The sequence below is a fragment of the Cinclus cinclus genome, chromosome 6 (genome assembly GCF_963662255.1).
Source record: "Cinclus cinclus chromosome 6, bCinCin1.1, whole genome shotgun sequence".
NCBI lineage: Eukaryota > Metazoa > Chordata > Aves > Passeriformes > Cinclidae > Cinclus > Cinclus cinclus.
The window spans coordinates 13,992,702-14,012,091 of NC_085051.1; the positions used below are offsets into that span (position 1 = coordinate 13,992,702).

The 19,390-nt window shown below is 40.0% G+C and overlaps 1 protein-coding gene across 1 annotated transcript in view; it reads right to left on the reverse strand.

Moving 5' to 3' along the window:
• ABCC8 (ATP binding cassette subfamily C member 8) overlaps positions 1-19,390 on the reverse strand; it is a 73,570-nt gene that overhangs the window by 354 nt on the left and 53,826 nt on the right. Inside the window, exons 25-38 of the mRNA XM_062495819.1 lie at positions 18,565-18,812; positions 17,853-18,013; positions 16,627-16,696; positions 15,823-15,980; positions 14,577-14,669; positions 10,452-10,554; positions 9,013-9,126; positions 8,273-8,393; positions 7,970-8,100; positions 7,332-7,410; positions 6,342-6,450; positions 4,545-4,648; positions 3,612-3,745; positions 2,223-2,285 (exon numbers count right to left, since the gene is read on the reverse strand). Of these exons, the coding sequence (XP_062351803.1) occupies positions 2,223-2,285; positions 3,612-3,745; positions 4,545-4,648; positions 6,342-6,450; positions 7,332-7,410; positions 7,970-8,100; positions 8,273-8,393; positions 9,013-9,126; positions 10,452-10,554; positions 14,577-14,669; positions 15,823-15,980; positions 16,627-16,696; positions 17,853-18,013; positions 18,565-18,812 (1,688 nt within the window). The remainder of the gene's footprint in view (positions 1-2,222; positions 2,286-3,611; positions 3,746-4,544; positions 4,649-6,341; positions 6,451-7,331; positions 7,411-7,969; positions 8,101-8,272; positions 8,394-9,012; positions 9,127-10,451; positions 10,555-14,576; positions 14,670-15,822; positions 15,981-16,626; positions 16,697-17,852; positions 18,014-18,564; positions 18,813-19,390) is intronic.

Genomic DNA, 19,390 nt, shown 5'->3' on the forward strand with positions numbered 1-19,390 from the left:
GAAGAGTCCTAAGAGCTCCCTTTAGAATGTCCTCAGCCCAGAGTCCTGCTACCAAGTGCAGCCAAAAGCAGGCAGCCAAGCAGAGTAGGAACTGGGCAACCGAGTGTGGAACTGCCTGTGGGAAGTTGGGAACTCTCCCAGTCCTGGATTACATCTGGGTCTGGGGTGGTTCCCGAGCTTGGTGTGGTTTGTATCTTTAGAAAGCCGATCTAGTCACTTTTACAAGACTTGGGCCACGCCTTCTCTTGAGCTTTCGCAATCATTTTGCATCCATATCCTTTGGAAAAGACTTTTCCATGCTTCCTCCCCACTGTACCAACAAGTGCTTTCTCCTCTTGTATGCTCTGGGCTGTGTTGCTCAGAGTTTCATCTGTGCCCCTTGTCTTGTGGCTTTGCAGACCTCTCACATGTCCTTACATTGTCCTTCCTCCAGAACAGAAGAGCCCAGCCCGCTCAGCTGCTCCCCTCCAGGAGCAAATCCAGCACCTCCAAAATCATCCTGTGCTTCTCAACATTATTCAGTTGTAATGTGTTGTTCTGGGTGTAAGGAGACTGGAACTGCACACAATATTCAAGGTGTGGGTGAAGTTTGAGTCCAGCCTTCTTGTTTCTAATCATCATCTTTCTTATTTCTTTATCCATATCACATTTTTACATCCTAACTCAAGCATTACCTAAATAAATAGCATGCATTGTTTCCATCTTCTTTTAAAATAAAATGCTTCAGTGATTTCCATAATCCCTGTCAGATTCAATCTCTCTGGTTGATACAGCTTCTTTTAACTTTCCCCCCCACACCATTTATTTTTGGGTTTAGTTTTTTGCAAGCCTTTTCATATTGACAGAATTCCACATTTTAATGTTAACTGTAACTGCATGGGATTTTTTTTTGATCTGCATTACTCCTGCAGGGATATTTAATCTCAGAATATTATGGCTGCTGTTACACAGTTGCTCTTCAACCATATGGTTCCTAATCATATCTTGGGCATCCTCAGTATCAAAACAACTCTTGTATTTCCTTCTCTGGCTTTCCTAGCAAGATTTTCCATCAAATAATCACTGATGGCATCTACAAATCTCATATCTTCTGCAGTTTCTATGACATTTATCCAGTCCACAGGCAGGGGCAGGGGACTGAAATATCACATTCCAGTTGAATTTGCTGCCCTTGTGTGATCTTTTTCAGTGTAACACAATCAGTGCTGCCACCCTGGCAATTGTGAGTAACATAGAAGATAATACAGAGCCAGTACTAAAACTCCTACCATTCCTATTCTTCCTAAACAGAAATTAGGAATATATGGCTTCATCTGGGAAAAAACAACACAAAATAAAAACACACCTAAAAACCAACAACACAAAAAAACCCCTTCAAAACCACTACCCATTCCACAAACCCCCTATATTATGTTTCTACTACATAATGTTTTAAATACAAACCCACCTGCTGTAAATCACATTTACAATTAGAAGTGAACAAAAGCATTCAAAGTAAATTTATTCCAAGATGCTGTTTGTTTAAACTGTGTAGTTTAAAAGTCACTAAGAGAGTAAAAGAATTATAAAGCTTTTTCAACCTGTCCCTGAAAAACTGAAAAATATATATAAATGCAGAATACAGTGCAAATCTGAATTTTCATGCAGCGAAATCAGGAAATGTCATGGTTATGACTCCTTTGCTTTTATATGATGACACACTGGATGGATACCATGAGATAAATCAGGTCTTCTGTTACACATTTGCTACGTGAAAATAAATAATGCTCAGAGATTGCTGAGCATAGATTCATTGTGTTGAATTTTTAAATGTAAAGAAGCATACTGACTTCATTTCTTCTCCCTAAAATATGTGTATTTACTTGTCCTTAGTTAAATGATTATTTTAGCTTGATGAAATTTATTCTTATATTTCACAGCAGTCAAAGTACATGGTATTTTAAATTACCTTAAAATGGGAAACAGGAGATAGACAGCATACTTAGATTATGTACCTTTACAGGAAATTTGACTTAGCATCATGCAACACCTTTAAGAAGCTACTCTTTCAACTTTAAGTAAGAAATTTTAAAATGGAAAAGAAAGCTTACATTTAAACACCACTTATAAAAGGAAAAAGATGAATGGCCTAATTTACACATTTATTTACACTGGCAAGAAGTGACTAATGGAGCATTTCTGATCCTTGTTTGCATTAGAATGGTAGCAGGGACTGTACTTACTGCTATTGTAACCACAGTTCGGTCAGCAAAAGCAGTCATGACCACCTTCTGGAGAATGTTCTCCTAGGGAAGGAAAAAAGATTTGATGCTTTTTAAACAGCAGAAGTTGCATGATAGACACAGACATTAAGAAGGCTTAACCCCTGAGTACTCCATGCTGTTATTTATCCTTCATTACAAAAGTGAAAAATCAGCTACATGTATGAACTAAGCCAGAGCCTGGTCTCTCCTGCCATTCTCATTGCCCACTCCTGCCATTCCCACTGCCCCTGGGGTTCAGCAGACACCAGAGCTGTGCTCTGGCCCCAAATCCCTGCTATCTTGGCCTCGGTTTTACAGTGAGGAAATCCCATGTGCTGCCAGGCTGCCTATGCCGGCGCCTCTGCGGCACGTCCTTCACCCCACTGCAAGCCCAGGAATGTTCCAGCACAATGGGGACATCTAACACCAAGGGGTGGCAGGGACAAGCAAGGGACTGTGCTGTACCTGGCATATTTAACAGTGGAGATGTTATTTAAAATTGCCTTAACATACATAGCTCTCACTCAACAAGTACTCATCCTTTGCTATTTAGGACTCGTCCTTGCATTCCAAACTGCCTGGAAGTGTCACGAGCACAGATTCCTTCATTTGCTATTAGCTGCTCTTTAGAGAAGCATTTCAAAGGAACGACTCTATCCTCAATGCATCAAAATTCAAAATGTGTTTGAACTGGGCTGCGTGCATTATAGTTCCCTTACTGCAGCTCAAACACTAACATTTTACTGAACTAAAAATGGTAGCTGCTCTAACAAACCCTTCCAATTATGTTCTTTACTTGAAGTGGAAAGAAAACCAAAATATTTCCTCTAACAACATAACAGATGAAAAAATGTACTATTCTATTTGGCTAAAACCCAGTCACTGCACTATTATTGAGTGCTTAAACATCTGCATAGAAATTCCAGGCAATCAATGCAATAATTCAGTATGCCTTTTCTGCATCTGTATTTATTTCCTTGACTCTACTTTCAAGCCTTCTAACTTCCTGACTTGTCCTACCAGGTATGCTGGGAAAACTTGTCACTTGCCAGTTCACTCTTCAGTGACCATCCCAGCTGACCTTCCCAAACTTTGTTTACTTTAGAAATGCCCACTGCCAAGTAAAATAACAAGCTTCATTCTCATAATGCAATCAGTTCTGGAATAACTATTCAATCCCTATTAAAATGGTTTAAAAGCTCTTTAGATTTGTTAGCAGTGACTCACAGCTACCTGGGCTTGTAAATATGTCTGCAGTAAATATGGTGTAAGCATACTACAGAACAGACAGAATTGCTTTCACCACCTTCTTCACACATCAGTTGTCTCCCCCTAAAGGAAAAGAAATCAGAAGCACATCAGACTCACTGTTGCCATGTCAATAGATGCTGTGGCTTCATCCATGATGAAGATGCTTGTCTTCCTCACAAAAGCCCTTGCCAGGCAGAACAGCTGCCTTTGGCCCTGGCTGAAGTTTTCACCCCCTTCTGTGACTATTGCATCTGGAAGCGATACAGCAAAATCAGTAAGGCCAGATCAGAACAGAGCAGACGCTTGGAAAACAATGTCTCAGTTTCAGTGTAAAATAATATTTCCTAGGCCTACAGCTGCTGGTGACACATTTTTGCTGGCTTATTTCCAGTGTTCAAAACAACCAGTACTTTTGTCTCACTATATTCTCTGTATCTGTTAGACATCGAAGTAGCTGAGGATGTTCAAGAGTGAGTTTCTCTGAAACATGTGCAGTCTAGGACACTGCATCCCCAGTCAAACCAGCATCCATAATTTCTTTACCCTAGGGCTGTAAATGTACCATGTTAAGGGAGTTTATTGGTGGCTTTTTTTGGTTTTTTGTTAGGTGTTTGGTGGGGTGTGGGTTTTTTTTTCCTTTTTTTTTTTTTTTTCTCCTGCATGGCCAAAGGATTCACACCTTGAAGCTTTAGAAATATTCCTCATTGGACATGACTACTAGAAAATACAAAAGAATGTGTTCTAGATCACACCTGACTTGTTGACAGCTTATTTGAATTCACAAGACCCATAAACCTCAGTGCTTCATAACAAAGACATACTGAAATAAAATAATTTCACCATTGTTTTGAAAAGAAAGAGGATTCTGCCCCCCAGGTACAGTTGGTAAAGGAGTTATATGGATATAAGACATTTTCCTGCAGGCACTTTTTGTCACCTTCCACAAACTTTAAAAGCTCTTTCTTCATCAATTACCCTTCTAATAAATAAGTGTGAAGCAAGAATATTGTGAATGCTGGAAACAATATTCTCAAAAAGAAGTCTCATTACCCAGGCCCCCAGGTAGTGCCTTCACCACATGCTTGAGCTGTGCTATTTCCAGTGCTTCCCAGAGCATGCTATCAGTGCACTTCTTCTCAGGGTCCAAGTTAAACCTGCAGCATGGGTAATTCAAGAACATCAGTCAACAGAAACTGCTGCAATTGGTTTCTTCTTTTAGCGTGCTTAGAAACAAACCTGTAGACAATCAGAATCATGCACTGAAGGTCTGGGCCTGATTCTGATCTATCATTGGGATAAATCCACTGAATTTCCTAGACTTAATGTTTATGCCAGTGTGATTAAGATGAAAATTTGACTCTCAGTTGAGCAGAAATGGAAAAGCTTCCTATTTTGTGGATAACTTTAATGGTTTTGGAATTTATTTTGCTCTGTATAAACGAAAGAAATCTCATATTTTACTAGAAAAAGCTGTGACTCCACTCAGTTTAAATTAACATTAACAAAGGCCAAAAATTCTACCCTCCCTCCTTTTAAATACAATGTCTCTCTGTTTTTCACTGCTACAGAAATATTAACACAAGAATCAAGTTTCATACTGCATTATAAAATTCAAGTCTTCACTGCAATTCAAAAAAAAATTTGGATTTATGAACTGAATGAACATTATTTTAGCTTGCTGTGGCCCAGAAGTGACAAAATAAAATGTGAATCACACATCATGCTACATTAGCATATAGATTGACAATAAAAGATTCAATGGTGCATAACACTATTTTTATGTTTTACTCCTGCTGTATGAGTTGTGAAGGATCGATGCTGGCCTAAATGCATTTTTAATAGATTAATTAATAAAACAAAGGAATAAAATCACATCATGTTCTGGATGTGAATGAATCATGGTCTATTCAGGCATGTCCTGAAGCCTGTAACCTTTTCAGTGAACTTGAATCACTTATGTAGAAACTAAAACTGCAGGTGATGTAACTGTGCATTGTAACTATTCCTTCCTAAGGTAAATGGCACAGACACAGGGAAAGACATTTGTTGGAAACTGGAACTTTTGGCCATTGTTTCCACTGCATCATCTTCTCAGGTAAGTAGGAATAAAACACAAAATAAAGCCAAAAAAACAAACGAACAAACAAAAAATCCAACCAAAAAACCAACCAACCAACCAAAAAACCCCAAAACCCTAAGGTATTTGGTGCCACAGATGAAATGGCTCAGAAGAAGCACAGAGGCTCCAGGATAAAACAGCCCAGTCTCCCGGTACTTCTCATATTATTCTTTTGCTTCCTCTCTGTCTACAGCATTTTTGTTTTTAGTCTGCATTTTTTACATCTCATACTTCAAGGCAGACAGATGAAAACAGATGTAGGAAAAAGAAGGCATCAAGAAATGCTGGGTGGTTATGGGCATTTTTTACATCTCATACTTTAAGGCAGACAGATGAAAACAGATGTAGGAAAAAGAAGGCATCAAGAAATGCTGGGTGGTTATGGGCATTTGATCAGTGAGCTTAAACTGATTACGGGATCCTGGAGGAATAAATATTGGCTTTCCCTGCTTCCAATGCATGGCGTGCCTTCTGCCAACAGTGTCCTGTCCAGGCTCAGGCACGGGGAAAAGTTAGTCTGGCAGGGGTGAGTTAAAAGCACAGAGAGAAGGCAGTGATCCTCCCTATTCCAGCTGAGCAGACTGGAATTCAACAGCTTGGTCATTAAGTCATTATAAGTACAATTATAATATATAATTCCTATCATATGACATATGAGAAATTCCATGTTTGTTTGGTTTTTTTTAATTTTTATTTTTATTTTTTTATTGCTGGTGCTTAATACTTACCGGATTGTTCCACTGAATAAAATAGGATCTTGGAGAATGATTGACAGCCTGGATCTCAGTGTCTGTAAGGGCAGCTTTGCAATATCTATACCATCAATGATAATCCTCCCTGTTCAAAAGAAAGTGGACAGTGTGTTGATTGTGTCACACGGCTGCTGGCAATGACATGGCTCGTTTCCAGGCTGAAAGGCAGCACAGCAGGAACAGGCCTTGTATCACATACCCCCTTCTTCACTAAAGAAACCTGCTTTGACTAAAAAGCAAGCACAGCCTTCTTGAGACTAAACTCAGTTGGAGAGCACACAGAGCGTACCTGAAGTATCCTATGAATGATTACATACACTACTTAATTAACTGCTTGACCAGTATACAGCTATCAAACAACAAGGTCAGACACTACTTCAACCAGGGATTAATTACCAGGGGCAACAAGCCTTTCAGAAAGCCAAACCACTGTTGAACACTATGGAATCTTATCTCTGAGTACAACTGTCTGTCTCTGCACAGGGGCTCTGTGGGTGATGTGGCTGGGAAACAGGCTGACATCTTTTTGAGATGCACCCCGTGAGGCATATGGACATGGGCCACAGAGCAGGGAATATGGCAGGAAATTCCAGAGCAGCAGGCCAAGCTGCAACCCCCAATTGCTGAGTTTTCTGGGCCTAGTGGATCCCAGCTTTGCCTTGAGCACAGATCCTTCATTACACTTGAACACCTTGCCCTTTTATGCTCTTACTGTTGTGATTTAACAGTACTAAAGGTTGTCATCTGTCAATCTTGGACTTATGCTTCTATCAAGCAGAATTTTTATTGACCTGGCTTATGAATGGCACAGCTGTTAGGTGACAGATGACATCAGCTTTAAACAGGGCTAGAGAGGGTCCCCTGCAGATTTGAAAATCACACTTCAGAGCTGTTCCTGTTAAGGAAAAGACTACCAAAGAACCTCCAGGTGCTAAGCTTGAGTGACACACAAAAGTGTTATCTTACCCTCAAAGGTGTCAACCATTCTGAAAAATGCAAGAGAGAAGGAGGATTTTCCACTGCCTGTTCGGCCGCAGATCCCAATCTGTGACACAGAAAGCAGATGAACATCAGGCAATGAAAATACAGGAAATGGAGAACATCTGTACTTGTCACTTCAGAGGAGAGGGTGGAGGAGCTGTTCTGATTCACAAGATCCTCTTCTCCTCCTGACAGATCACTCAAAACGGAACCAGCCATTACAGAATCGCTCACTTTTTGTCTTTCAGGGGTCTGAGCATTTAAGGATAAATCAAGACCAGTCCTATGACAGAAACAATAGGATAATAGTAATGATGGAAATACAGACAAGAGAGTTATGTGAGAAGGATGGAAAGTAGGTCTAGCCCTGTAAGGGCTCACTGCCACTTCTTTTGGCACTGTGTGCTGAAAAAGAGCACTGGGATGCTGGGGGGTGGGGATGTTTGCCTCAATACACCAAGCTAAGAATGCCCCAAACTCCTTTCCAGTGCACTACATTATTTGAAAGAAAGAAAAAAAATCATCTGTAATTCAGTCATCAAAGCATTCTGTGGTAAGTTTTAAATCTGATTTATATGATGTGCTAGTATAAAGAGCTTCTGAGAACCACTGCAGTTCTTTACCTTTTGTCCTGGTGATATGTGGGCATTGACATGTTTTAGCACTGGCTTTAAGTTGCTGTCATATCGAACACTGAGGTTCTGGATTTGGATCTCCCCTCTGTCTGGCCAGTTCTGGGGAATCTGTGAGGAAGCTGTACCACAAGCACAGGGGGGAAAAAACCCAACATCAACCCTCTTATAATAAATTAGTTGGTTCATTAGGTGATTTACATTTCATGATTTACATTTTTCATGGCAATACACTGCAAAGTCATTAAAATTTCAGCAAGCTCTTTCTGCATGCTGCACCAAAACTGCACTTACAAAGGAGCCCTTCGTAATTTTCAGCTTCTGTTTTGAGAAGGCCATTGATTCTTTTCACTGCCCCCAGCTGGATCTCCATGTCAGCCAGGTTACGAACCATCCAATTCAGATAGTTAGACACCTGATGTAAAGCAAATACACGACTGAATCCCAGATTTTTTAGTAGTTTGCATCATTTGACCAGCATGCAGTTTATATTCCTACACAGGAACGCCTCAGTAAGTGGAAGTTGTGAAGGCACTGGATGGTACAACACCAACAGGGAGGCAACAATGACTAAAGGTTAAATTTCCTAACTGTAGTGCACAGATACTTTGGTATTATGGAGATCTGATCTATACCAACAGAAAAGAACAGGGGGAACAGTAAAGACAGGTGAAAAGACAATCTTGATAACTTAAGTTTGGACAATCTAGAATGACATACCAGGGCATAATTACAACTGATGCACTGAAAATGTATTCTTCACAATGCAAGACAATATAAAAAATTATGATGCAACTTGTCCATGTTTTGTTGACATATCCGAACCTCAGTGAGATTTGATCTCAAAGGTGAGGAAAGCTTACACTCAAATATGTCAACCATCACATGTGAACTGAAGTAAACACATGGTTTCAGTGATGTTACAGTACCCACTATAGATGTACAGACACCTTCAATCTTCCTGTTCATCTTTGTGCCCTGAGGAATTACAAAAAAATGTTTGGGAGAGACAGAAAGGATCCTGAGATTCTTACCATAAGAGCATAGGTTAGTCCCAAGCCTACAAGTCCTGAAGTGATTTTATTATACAGGCAACTGGTAATAGAAGTGACAGCTGCTATGAGTACCACACATGCTCCAATGTACTCCTGAAGGAATATGAATAAGCTCCATCATTATAAGTCTACAAAGGATGAAAACGTTCTCATAACTTTGCATACCAAATAACAAACCCACTGCACAATTTTGAAGCCCAGGCAGAAAACCCCATGGAACTCCATACAGACCCTACCTAGGAACCCATTCTTACTGCTTTTAGCAGGGCTGTGATGGGGGAAGTCAGCATGTAATGGAGGTGGCTGAAACCATGCAGCTGATGTTACCTGGGATGGGAGGGAAATGCTCATGTATCCCATCTCTGGCTGATGATGAACTGCTGGGAGGCACTGCTGCTGCTGCTCAGTTCCTGCCATCCATAACTGTTCAAACAAGTCTTTCTTGCACAGCGCACACCTATTATATTTTTCTGCTTTAATTTAAATCATTGGTGATTTGACTTCCCACAGACAATTCTTTGAGTAAAATTGTGTAACAGACTAGAAAACAAACTCTGTAGGAGGGAAACTGTCCTTTGTCTGTGTTTGAACTGTTTAGTGATATAGGCATTGATCAGTATTAGGGACTTCAGGTGGTCTAGGCCTTAACATATAATAGGGTAATAATATTTTATTCAAGTCATACCCGAACTAAAATAGCAAAACTAATACCAGAACTAAATTAGCAAAAGGTAGCCCTTAAGATCAAGTCCAAAATGGAGCTACAGAGTATGACACGAAAAACGAATTAACATACATTTAGCACATCTAAAAGAAGCCCATGCTACCAGAACAGCATTACTACACCTGCATTTAAAATTGTGATGTAACATTCCATGACATAAAATTCCTTGACTTGCTTCTTAGAGAATTATTTTAAATAAATGATTTCTCATGCCAGGCCACTTCACTGATCAGAAAACAGGCCACTGAATATCTCTGGTGTTCTTCAGATGACCCCAAAACAGACTCAAACTTATCTACATCCTTCTGCTCATTAGGAGAGCTCCCAAGATATTGAAAAGTTCCTAGGGAGCCACAAGGTAGAGGCTGCTGATGCTGACTGACATGGTTCCACAATGACATGCTGGCTGGTGGCACAGCTCAACTAGCTCTGATCACTCTCCGCACACACAGGAGCCAATGTGACCCGTGAAAACTATTCCTGTCTTGGAAAAACAGCTGCAGGCTCCGGGGAAAATTTATACCCCATTCAGTGTCCAGCATGGGTTGGGTATATGCTCATTACTGCCAGAGAGAAACACAGGGCAAAGGAATAGCTTTGAGATGAGGCTGGAAAACTGTTGGATGCCTCATCAGATTACGTGGAACAAAGTCAAAAATTCCTCGTGCATACACAACAATAATAATGTACTTGCCATGCGAACTTCCAGCCAGCGATTGGCTGCTGTGAGGAAAAGGGAGGCAATGTTGTTGGAATCTGTGTACTCAAGCAGCTTTTGTCGAAATTTGGCTTCATACCTAAGAAAAGGAAACAAGAAAGGAAGAAAGCAAGACAGCAAGAGAAAAAAATGAAAAAAAAAAAAAATTGAGTCAGGCCTTGGGGTCTTGGAAATATACCAAGTAAAATTTAATTTCTGGGGTGTGTGCCTATGGATAGCTTGGCACAGGGTATAAATCAGCCCATCAATAGTTTAGAGTGACATAATTTGTAGTCTTATATTAGACACAGACAAAGTATTTGTGCAGTATCCTTATGTAATTTATGGATATTATTGCATTGATTATGTACTGAAATTCTGTGGGACTTGCAGATCCCACTGGGCATCTTATAAACATATTTTATGACATGGAAATAGAGAGAGAAAAACAAATCTAAAACTAAAATATTTAAAATATATATGAGAAAAATAATACATGTATGTACTTGTGAAAAGAAGCATTGGTGCTGCAGAATTCAGTTTTTCTCAATCATATAAACTCAGGTTTTAAAATTTGTATTACCATAGTGCCTAGAAATTGTAACAATTTAAAAAGTCTAAACTCAAAAACCTTACCATTGTAGTAGCTCCCATATTAAACAAATGTATTTGTCCTTATCATGAAACAAACGGAGCACTCTGGAAAATGGAAGTCCAAGTACATGGCACAACAGAAAGTATTGGTTTGACAAGAACAGTTTTCCTTCCCTCATGGAATTAGCCATAGTACACAAAACAGGATTAATCACAAATAAATCAGTTTACAGTTTGTTGTAGTGAATTTGCACCCACTCTTCTGCAGAGCTGTGCCAGTGAAATCTGCCAGGAATTCAGCAGGTAAGGGAGATGATTCCCTGCTGGGGTCTCGACAAGTGTGCAAGTCACCCTTGTAGCTGGGCAGATTTAATTGCATAGTTGTAAATTAAAGCAATGCCAATAATCAAGTGTATCAACAATTAGAGTTAATAATGCAAAAGCCTGGCACAAAAGTTTTTCCCAGGGTAGTGATACAAGCTCTGAGGCCTGAAGATTTGGTTTAAACACCCAAATCTTGCCTTTCCCCCCCTTCTATTACATGATCAAGTTTAATACCCTTGATCTCCCCCTTTGAAACTTTATCTTATCCTTTAGCTATTACGGCTGTGACAAGCAGTGATTATTTATTTATAAACTCAGCTATCCTAACACTGATATAGAAGAATGCCTATTATGAAGTACACGGCTTATACAAGCCTTCAAATTTGTTCACTTCAGAGTACCTTAACCCTTCTTCTGAGCATAGTGAAATATTGACTTCACATAAAAAAGTTCATGATTCTGAGGAAAAGAAATATTTCAGCTGTCCACAACCTAGCCATGTGCTAAGACATAAGAGACATGTACAGTGGGAATTGATGGAATGGCTTGGATTGGAAAGAACATTAAAGACCATCTCATTCCAACCCCCTTCCATGGGTAGCGACACCTGCCACCAGACAGGCTGCTCAGAGCCCCATCCAACCTGGCCTTGCACACTTCCAGGGATGGGGCATCCAAAATTTCCCTGGGCAACATGTGCCAGAGCCTCACCACCTTCATAATAAAGGATTTTTTTCCTAACATCTAATCTAAACCTACTCTCTTTCAGTCTGAAACCACTCCCCTTGTCCTGTAATTACATGCCCTTGGAAATAGTCTCTCTCGTCTTTCTCACAGGTTCTCTCTGGGTACTGAAGGCCATCCCAAAGCCTTCTCTTTTCAAGGCTGAACAAACCCAACTCTCAGCCTTTCCCTGTAGGTGCTTCATCCCTCTCATCATCTTGGGGGCCTCCTCTGGACTCATTCCAGCAGGTCCCTGTCCTTCCTGTGTTGGGACCCCAGAGCTGGATGCAGAATCCCCTCCCTGCCCTGCTGCCCACGGGGCTCTGGATGCAGCCCAGGATTCTGGGCTGCCTGTGAGCACGTCGGTGTGTTTGCACAGCAGAATGGCTGTTCCTAAAAACAGGCATTAGTGTCACCACGTCAGAGCTAGGGAGCCCTTCCTTACCTCAGGGTTCCCTGCCCTCAGCACCTCACCATACAGACGTGGCCATGCTGCTTCTGGAACCAATTCAGTCATATTTAACTCCCCTATCTCTGTACCATGAGGGACTGTGTGAGGCAGATACCCTCACAGAATGTGAGGCATGCATCATGAGTCAGTCATGCATATGCACGTGGAACAGGGATGCAAAGCTACCACAGCTGCTCGACTGATGCAAAAATATCAGAATTTCTCTTCAGAAAGTGTCCCCAGATTACCAGGTCTTTAAGAATACAGACAGGTCTTTGCAGAATCCTTCACACTTACTTTTTGTTGATTGTTTAACACAAATGCTATCTGAAGTATCAAAGTAAACTATAAATCAGGCCAGGGCGTCTGCTGAAGGTGCAGCAGTAGCTGTCTTTCTGAACTCCCCCAGATTTTTTGGTACATTTCTTTCCACGTGCATTCTGAATAAATCCAGGATGGAGAAAAACTGAGGGTAAGGATGCTTCAGCAACAACTGGCACCTCCTAACAGAATGAATTCCTGAGTTAATGTTATTTAGTGTTATTTTTAGGGATGCTCATGCTAGCAAGTCTAAACTCCATTCCTGCTAATATGTTAGGCAGCTGAAAAGCTACACAGTCCTAAAAATAACTGGGTTAGCAGCTGAGGCAGGAGGCTGGCAGACAGATGGAACACAAAACTCACTGAACACAAATGGCTGACTGGGTCAGAGACACATCACTTACTGCAGGATTTTAGGAAAAAAAAAATCCACAATTTTTTGACAGAGGAATTAATTTAAAAGTGATAGGAAGAATCAAGAGGGAAGCTCTGGCAGACTGAAAATATTAGCTATATGTCATTTTGAATATTGCTTCCTGTATCAACACCAGAATATATACAGCCATAATGCTTTAAAGATCCTCTTGATCAAATAAAGGAATAAAGGAACAAGAAAAGCAGAAATTAAAAGAAATTGATTTTCCTGCACATTGAACATGGACATAGCTACAAACTATAGAATAGCATTGGCAATTAATTAAATATTCAATAACAGTAATCAATGGAAAACACTAAGTTGCTCTACCACTCTTGGCTAAGGGACCTTCAGTCCAAAAGAAACAAACCTTTAAATTGGTTATTCTTTCTTTGATCTATTTATAACCTATTAAAAATATTTTAAGTTGACTTCATGCATTACTTCTCTTATAAAATTACAATTATAGATTAGGAGGAATAAATAAACACTACTGTTTCAAGGATAGAAGGGTAACAGTTATAATTATCTGACAAAATATGTAGACATCATCTAGATGAGAATCTAGTGGAAAAGTTGACCGTGCTTGAGTCAACTGGGAAAAGACAAGAATAGCCCCAGTGCAGGAAGACAGCTGGTAAGCTCAGCAGTGGTTTTTATTGGTACCTCTGAGGTATCAGCATCACTGCCAGTTTTCTAACACATACAGAACCCAGGCACGTTATCAGGTATTCCTGGGCTGCTCTCCTGCAAGCTTATGTGGATGGGAAAACAAACCAAAGCAGGCAAGGAAACAAACTTTTTCTCCAGCTTGTATATTTCCAAAATGAGTGTAAACACCCACATTTTCAGCTGGCAACCTGAAAAACAATGTAGGGTGCTACTGTAGCCTCTGAAATCATGCACAGCTTGTCTGACCAGGACATGGACACAAATTAGTCTGTACCAAGTTGGTTCATATTAGTTCTGCCATGGAAACTGTCCAAGCCCATCATCTGCACACCACACACTGTGGTAATTGCAGGCTAATTTAGCTGCTTAAATCACATTTGCCCTCAAGTTCTTTTTCTAGGCTGCATGCAAGTGTCTGGACAGCAACCACAGGGCAGATGACCCACATGAGCTTGTTCTTTTTACAGTGACTCCTCTACGTACAAAATGCTTAAAATTCTTCAGTGTTTGACATCCCGCCTTGCCCATGTTGTGTGGGCTCTCGATTTTCCAGGCAGAACAGTTTAAGACATAACATTACCTCACTTTTGAACATCTATGTTTCTTATAAAAGTAACTATACCTGAAGGCTCGGATGGTAGTAAGACCTTCAACAGTCTCTGAAAAATGGGAGAGTAATGGTAGCTGAGTGCTGTCATCCAGCTGCTGCAGGTCCCTGGAAAAGATTATGAAAATAATTTTCTAAAAAAAACAGTTTTGTTGTGCAGTTATTTTCTTGAATCAGGCCCAGGGAGTGAAAAGGAATAGCATCACAATAGTCATATATGTAATGTTCAGACAGACTGCAGAGGAGTGCTGCAGGGGAATGAATTCCCCAGGAAGACTTTTAACACTTAACCAGCTGGAGTTCTGAATGGGTCCTTTCCCTTCACTGCCTTCCCTCCTTTCTCCTATATTCCTTTTTCTTGTATTCAATTTCTTATTGATTTAAACAACATTCTGTCTCTGTACTGAGTATCAATTTAATGGAATGCTGCAAATAGAAGCTCAAGTTAAGCAGCAGACAAAGTGCACCCCCAGATAACAGCACAACTTCTCACTGAGCCAAGAGTATCTCATACACTGAGTAAATGAGAGTGCACTCATGATTAGGTTGCATTTCTCAATGTCATATTTAGCCCTCATATCAGTAAAAGCACATGTAGGGTAAAATCTATTTAGTCTCAATTTCTTCCAGCAGGAAGTAAATTGGTTGCAGACTCCCTCTCAATCTGTGCATATACGAGGGGATATTTTTGCATTGCTGCAAACATTTCACATGAGAGAAACTATCATCTGAGAAGGAGTAAGGTCTCAGATACTATTAAAATTTTCATATTTTTAAAAAAGTAGAAGGTGCCCAGAACAGGAGAGAAGGCTCATGCACATTGGATCCTTAATGGCTAACAGTACCACCATGGTGATACTGCATTCTGCAGCCTCCTCTCCTTAACTTAAAATACTTCCTTTTTCACCTGGACAAGCAGACCGCAGCTTCCCTGTCCTGTCACCACATTTTCTTGGACATACCCAGCACACAGCCCTTGGGGGAGGACAAAATCCAGTTGGGTTTTTTTTGGTGAACTCCAAAAACCTTTGATCATGCACAAAAACTCTGCTCAAGCCTCCCAGAGGTTCTGCTTGAAGAGCTGTTGACAAAGGCACTCGTAAAACAACAAATTTCCACTGTAGTGGATTTGCCCCACTTGCAGACAGTGCCACAGCCTCAACAGGACCAAATTTCAACATAAAGCTCCCCTGCACTGCAATTCTGCACTGCAGGGAATATTTCCACTGCCAGAATGGTGCTGGTCTGGGCTCTTTCTTACCGGGATGCGACTCTGAAGTACTTCTGGATGAAGTAGCACATGATGGCCAGGGGAAGCAGGGCAATGAGGAACATGGGTGTGACGTAGGAGATCACAGCAAGGGCAGACACACACAGCAAGGTGGAACGGCTCAAGCACTCCAGGGTGGCTGGGATGTGCTGTACAGAGAAGAAAAAAAAGCACACAACCTTCCATAACATGTCAAGTTTAAAACACTACTTCATTTTCCTTTCTCCAGCTTCCTCAAAAGTTTTATTCCTTGCGTATTTTAAGCATACAGGTCTGCTCTTGAATTTACCACTGGGTTTTGGGGATGTCTAAAGAGATTTCTGTGGAGCTGCTTCACATCTGCATTGTGGAGCACAATCCTCATGTCAGAGGATTACAGATGTGATGCAGTGGATGATTTTTAGCATCTGCATAAATCCTATGAACTGACAGTGCAGTCTGGAGTAAGTCATGGTAATTTGAATTTCATAATTTCTATTCTGAGCAATAGCATTTGCTTTTTTTCTAATTTCATTTCCTTGCATATGCTTACCCGCTTAATAAAAAGTAGATACTTTTTAGTTTGGGGATATCACTATTGATCTTATTTTGCTTCCCTTTTCTATATAGGACATCTTAGGAAAAAAAAGTATTTTTTCATTGTGCATATAAGATTAGGAGCTCATTCAGAACTGAGAAAATCAAGATGCAAACTGATATATCATGATTCATCTGGATAACCCTGTAATAACTGAAACCCCATTTTTTTAGATTAAGATAGGATAACATGAGAGCTTGAAAAGATTAAATCAGCACCTGGTCGATGGTATTGCAGTCAGCTGAAAATCTGTTCAATATACTTCCCAGAGGCGTTGTTTCAAAAAACCTAAAATGGTACAAGGAATGGCAAAGTTTACAATACTGCTATTAGAACTGATTAATGTTATTATTTTGTTCTACCTAAGCTAGATACTATATCACAGAAACAAGCAAATAAATTGACAGCCATAATAAAATTTCTCATTTTCACCAGTACCTATGGCTTTCCAGTTAAATGGAAATGTCTTGAATCTACAACCACTTCGAGCCCTACAACTGCAAGCATCTCCTCAGCTCCCTCTACTGCCTAAGCAATGGATATCACATGATTACACTTGAAAAAAATCGTTTCAGATTTTAATTTGAGGCCACTTCAATTCATGAAAAATTCAAAAGGAGCTGAATTGCAAAGTCTTGCATCTTTCTGGGAACATAAAATTGTAACAAGAACAACTACTGTTGGAATAATATATTAAAAGACATTTAGATACGTGAAACGCACACTACTTTATGGTTCTGCAACTATTAGCTATTCCATAACTCATGTGGAACCTGAAGTCTAATCTTATCCTGGAAAAAAAAATAAATAAAAAGCCTGAGGATTTTTCATGTATGTGATTTTTCCATGATTTCTGTGTCAAACATCGCTAGTTTAAGAATAAGAATTTTTTTTTTTTTTTCCTAGAGCTTCAGGTTTGAATCAAGATACACCTTTCCTTTCACGCATGGAGAAAAAACCCCAAACAATTAATGGAGGACAACCAAGGCTTTTGCTGGAACAAAGTACATCCCAGTGTACTCTAATGATACTTGTCTAAGCTCATTACCCTTCCTAGACTTGCACAATCACTGCCTGACAGTAAATATTTCCAGTGATTAAGATGATTAGGCATGCTATGAATTATCTGTACCACATATTGATCAATAATTGTGTTTTCTCCCTAATTAAAAACTGCACAGAGAAATTAAACATGCAAGGAAGTAAATCTCTGAAGTCACAGTCAGGCAGTAGAGGCATTTGACTTGTGTCTAGGAACTCAAGCAGCCTGGGTATCATTCTCATAAACTACTCAGAAACTTGACACCTGGTGATTTTTCACAGATACCTTAAAAAATACACGATGCACAATAATTTCTTAGTAAAAACTACTCTTCGGAGACTCTCTTGAAATAAAGAAGACAAAATGACCATAATAAAATTTCCATTACAATCAAAGAAATACCTCATTGGAGCCAAAATAATTTTATTAAGTAAAGAAGAGTGCAGCTTTTTGGTGACTTTCAAGCCAGTCCACTCCACTGCGATTGATGTGACAAGACATAATACGATGCCAAGGCAGCAAAGAATGCTGAAAACTCTTGAATACTGAGAATGGTCAAATTCCTAATAAACAAAGAACAACACAATTATTCACTTTAAATGATGCTTAAAAATTATTGCAAGCATACAAGTGCAAGAGTGAAAAAACGTGAGAGTATACCCTTGTTGCTTCCTCAATTAAACTGTCCATGATTTTCACCCATCTAAAATCCTAATTAATTATCCTTTGGATAGGGAAGTGTTTGCATGAATATAAGTGATAAATCAGAAATTTAAAGTCATAGAATACCATCAAAAGCCCAGGTTGCTGTGAGAATGCAACAGAACAGAGAAAACAGAAAAAGAACTCTTGATATCAAAATTAGAAACCCAGGTTTAGGTGTATCAGCTTGGTGACTAAAATACAATAAATCAAACAAAAGAAGAACAATACAACAAACCTAACTTCATTTTACGGCAGTGCGTATGCAAAAATGCACTGAGCTTCAAAATATTATGGAGTGGCTCTCTTATCAAAAAATAGCACATTGCACACAAATCTTGGAGCAGAGGTTGACAGTGGGAGAACACCCCCAGTTAAATCATAAGAGGAAGGTGAACAAGGCAGTGCCTACCATACAGTGGGAGCAGTTTTTTGTCTCGGGCTCCATCTTGATAGAAATGACGTGCTCAGTCCAGAGCGCCAGGCAGTAGTCGATGGCCACCATCACCGTGTGCTTCAGCAGCTGGGACAGCAGCAGCAGGGGCAGCAGGAGGATCCCTGCTGCACTCAGGTACTTGCCACAGGCTCTCCAGGGCATCTTGGCTCTCTGATGCAGCACTGAAGACAGGTTGTCTTCATCATCACTCTCTGTTACTTCTTCTACAAGGTGCGAGAAAAAAGGATGGCCACGCTGACGTACATATTGAAGGGACTGGCAAGTGGCAGCTACAAACCAGGTCTTACCATCCAGGATAAAGGGTGGCTTTAAAGTCAAAGTATCTGCTCAGGCCTGTGTGTATTAACCTGCTACACTCCATAGTAATGCACACTAAAAGCATGCAAAACCCTTCAGCACTCGGTGATCAATTTCTTCAACCACGTTTTTGCAATGTGAAACCATTGGATAAATTTCAATTGTAATCTTTTTCCTATGTAAAACCTTAAACAAATATGTTTAGCTAATGACAGGTGAAGTTCACCCAGCATGGTGTTTAATATTATTCTTCATTCATTATTAAATCATGTCTGCATATAAGAAAAAACCTCCAAAGTCTGGAGGAAGTGATGACTTGTGAATGCTTGCAATCACTCTAGTCCAGAGGTCAAAGCAATGGAAACAGCACTCTCATAAATCATGACCCACATGAAAAATGTTTTATTCTCTTTCCAGTTTGAAGGGTGTTAATTCGTTCTAATACAATTTAACTGTGAAACAGTAATGTACTGGCAGTGGGCTC